The sequence below is a fragment of the Otolemur garnettii genome, unplaced genomic scaffold (genome assembly GCF_000181295.1).
Source record: "Otolemur garnettii isolate 467f Iridium unplaced genomic scaffold, OtoGar3 scaffold00154, whole genome shotgun sequence".
Classification (NCBI taxonomy): Eukaryota; Metazoa; Chordata; class Mammalia; order Primates; family Galagidae; genus Otolemur; species Otolemur garnettii.
In genome coordinates, this window is record NW_003852549.1 from 2,547,239 (window position 1) to 2,551,374 (window position 4,136).

Here is a 4,136-nt window from a genome sequence, read left to right on the forward strand (position 1 = left end):
TGTAATGCCATGGCACTCTACCCAGGGGGACAGCTTGAGGCTCTGTCTCACAAAAAAAAAAAATCAGCAGCTCAGAAACACCTGTTAGGCACCAGTCCCAGGGAGTGGAATTCTCTCACTGACTCTCACCACGCACTGCTCTGTTACACAAGAACTGATGCCAGCCTTTGCCTCACACCAGAAAGCAACTCCTTCCTGTCCACACAGCCTCCCCCAGTGGAAGGATAAAAGCTGTGGTGCTGCTACCACCCGGAGGCCCCACACAGGCCACATCTCATCTCATCACTCAGTTCCATTAGCTGCTCTGATGATCAATTTTTTTTATACCAACTTACATTTAATAATATTTACTGAAATAATTAACTAAAAGTAGAATCTGATACAGCATTTGTCAAAATGGTTTTTATCATCCTATATGTTTATATCAAAAAATAAATGAGGCTTCCAACATCATAGACTGTAAAGTGAGTGTGGAGAGACTGTCACATCACACTTACATTATATTGCAAATTGGATACAAAGTCCTAAGATTAATTTTAAATTCAGTTGATATGGATTTATATTATGTATATAAAATGTACCATAATCAAGCCACCTTTAACAAGCATCAATTACACTTTTAACCAGGTACTTTTCCTAAAACATAAAAGATTCCTAATACATTCAACTTACAATGTTCTTAGTGAATAAAGGCCCAGATAATAGCTACTCTTGATCAAATTTGATACTTACTTTGACTCTGTGTAGGCTTTGTCTGATTAGACAGGTCTTCATTCTCTATATAAAAATAAAAGTTCATTTTAAGCTTTACTAAAATTATTCATCACCATAATAAACAGAGATTGGGATTAAAAAAATAACACATACATAAACATATACATATAATACAGTGTTAAAAAACACAATGCATGCATTCAGAAAAAGGAAAAACCAAGCAGTCACTGTATGAAGATTGAGAGGACTCTAAGCAATTGATCGTTCCTACTGTCCCAGCTTAGCTTGTCAGGTTTCAAATACATGTTGCTATTTTATAGATGCTCTGTATTTAGAAGTGCTTTCTAGAAAGATGCCAGCTGCCTGGCATCCAGGAGAAAGTGTAGCCTGCAACTAGAGTCCAGAAAAGACCCTGTCATTAGCTGAGTTAACAAACAGCCCCCGTTCCCCAACCACTGCCTACAGATGTGGGAAGACTGGGAAGTGGGAGGGGGCTGCTGGGTGACTAAGCACAGAATCCACTGCCAGGCAAGGGGCCTGAGTGAACAGCCAAGAGAGAGAAACCACCTGTCCAACTGCCACACTTGGTTCTGGGAAAGGCCCTTCTCCAGCAGCTGTCCGTCAGAGAACTAGCCTACTTGAGGCTGACTTGATGTCTGTGAGACTGACAACCTAAGACATACTCCTCCCCACCCACGAGGAAAGGACTTGTTCAACCAGTTCATTTGGCCAAGGACACAAAGGGGAAAAAATTACCGTCTCATAGCTTGTCAGTAACTGCCCGAGAAGCCAGTACTGTGACAGGAAGAAGATGCGAGCAAAGAAAAATCCCAACTGGTTAAGGGATTTACGAGCTTAACCAAGGTAACAACAAATAACCACCAGAACAACAGACACTGATGTAAAGAAAGAAAGAGGACTTCTAAAACCGATAATACCAATCATCACACACACACACCTAACACTTAAAGGAGGTAAGCAGAGAAGGTAAAGAAATTGAGATATGAAAATCTCATTCCAAATGAGAATATGCAAAGTGGCAAAGAGTAAAAAATAACATTACTAAAAACTAAATACTTTACTTGAAAATAAAAAAATTCTACTTAGAATGCCAAAAATAGACAAAAAGTCATAAGTGAATAGGTAAAAATCTTGGAAGGCAAAAGCAGAAAATCTAATCCATGCAATATAAGAGTGCTAGAAAAAGAAGAAAAAGATGAAAATTAAATTAGATGAAAGAATTAAAATAGAAACAAAATTCCCCTGAGCGTCAAAGATTTGACTTTTCTTTTTTTTTTTTTTTGAGACAGAGCCTCAAGCTATCCCCCTGGGTAGAGTGCCGTGGCATCACAGCTCACAGCAACCTCCAACTCCTGGGCTCAAGCGAATCTCTTGCCTCAGCCTCCCAAGTAGCTGGGACCACAGGTGCCCGCCACAACGCCCGGCTATTTTTTGGTTGCAGCCGTCATTGTTGTTTGGCGGGGCCGGGCTGGGGATTCGAACCCGCCACCTTAGGTGTATGTGGCTGGCGCCCTAGCCGGTTGAGCTATAGGCGCTGAGCCAAGATTTGACTTTTCACATTCAAAGGATTTATAGAGTGCTAGGAAAGGTTAATGACAAGATACACATCTATACATCTTGGTAAAATTTCTGAAATCCAAAGATAAAAAGAATCTCTTTGTAAGCTTACAGGAAAAGGGCAAATTTCCAAGAAAGAAAGAAAATTAAATGGAATTGCATTTCTCATCCATAACTCTATACATGTGCCCTTTCTAAAAAATATTCTTAAAGTTATTTTCTACCAAATGAAAATTAGAACACATAAGGAATCAAAGAATAGAACTGTTAACACGTCATGATTAGAGAAATTTTATTTATTATTATTTTATTTTCTCTTTTGTAGACAGAGCCTCACTCAGTTGTCTGGGGTTGAGTGCCATGACATCATAGCTCAAACTCTGGGGCTCAACTGCTTCTCTTGCCTCAGCCTCCCAAATAGCTGGGACTATAGGTGCTTGCCACGATGCCTGGCTATTTTTTAGAGATAAAGTCTCACCCTTGCTCAGGCTGCTCTCAAACTCCTCAGCTCAAATCATCTGCACCTTGGCCTCCCAGAGTGCTGGGATTACAGGCATGAGCCACCACGCCCAGCCCTTAGAGGCAAATATAAAGGAAAATTTAATAACAGAAGCAAAAATGCATAGTATTCCAAAAAAACACAGAAATTGATTAAAACTATGTACCAAAAATACAATGATTATATGGTATGTGAAATACTTTCCTTTTTCACTTTTTGTATACTGACAACCATTAAGAATATGAAAGTAAGCCCTATTAAATATTAATAAACATTTCTAAGTTTACGAGGGGGCAAAGAGTCATTAAAAAAAAACAGATTGGCAATTTGATCCCATTTAGCAAAGATAAGAAAATAAAAAACTCAAGTAAAATAATAATGAATATAAAAGTAAAATGGAAGGACTTAAATAAATGTATAATGTTTATGGTTACCAGAAATTCCAATTAAAAGTCTCTCCAATGTGTGTAAAAATAGAAATTCAGCTGCAAATAATTTACAAACCAAACCAAAGCCCAGGAGGAAGTTGAAATTAATGGTATGGCAAATATTTTTTGTAAAATAAAAAGAAAAAAGACTTAGGGCAGTGGTTCTCAATCTGTGGGTCATGACCACTTTGGACTGTATTAAAGGTTCACAGCATTAGGAAGGTTGAGCCACCACTGACTTAGGGCAATATTGTTATTCAATAAAACCTAGGAAAGAAAGAAATACTGTATAGTAAGACTGTAACTCCGTTAATAATTATTTTATACCTAGAAAACTCAAAAGACTTAAAAAAAGTGGAATAGGTAGTGATAAGCACCTAGAAATGAAGCACTTCACTTATAATCATAATAAAAATCACCTTAAATTCTATACAGACATACTCAAGGCACCAATGTATGTACAAAAATTTAACATCTTATTGAAAGGGATAAAGTCAGCCATGAGGGAGGAGACAGCAGCAACTTGACATGCTAAAAAGACACACAAGACTGAATGGTGAGATGATATCCTGAAAACGTCAATTCTCCCCAAATCTCTTTCTAGGTATAGGGGTGTGTGTATGAATTTAACTGCTTTTTTTTTTTTTGCAGTTTTTGACCAGGGCTGGGTTTGAACCCACCACCTCTGGTATATGGGGCCAGCACCCTACTCCTTTCAGCCATAGGCACTACCCCCAACTATGATCTTAAGGTTCATATGAAAGAATAAATTCATAAAGATTGGTTAAGAAAAATATGAAATGGCTCGGGGCCCGTGGCTCAAGCGGCTAAGGCACCAGCCACATACACCTAAGGTGGCGGGTTCGAATCCCTAGCCCAGGCCCGCCAAACAACAATGATGGCTGCAACCAAAAAAT

General features: G+C 38.6%; 1 protein-coding gene across 1 annotated transcript in view; it reads right to left on the reverse strand.

The window, feature by feature from the left end:
- Nucleotides 1-4,136, reverse strand: part of PROSER1 (proline and serine rich 1) — a 29,531-nt gene that overhangs the window by 6,067 nt on the left and 19,328 nt on the right. Inside the window, exon 10 of the mRNA XM_012811356.2 lies at nt 733-777. Within this exon, the coding sequence (XP_012666810.1) occupies nt 733-777 (45 nt within the window). The remainder of the gene's footprint in view (nt 1-732; nt 778-4,136) is intronic.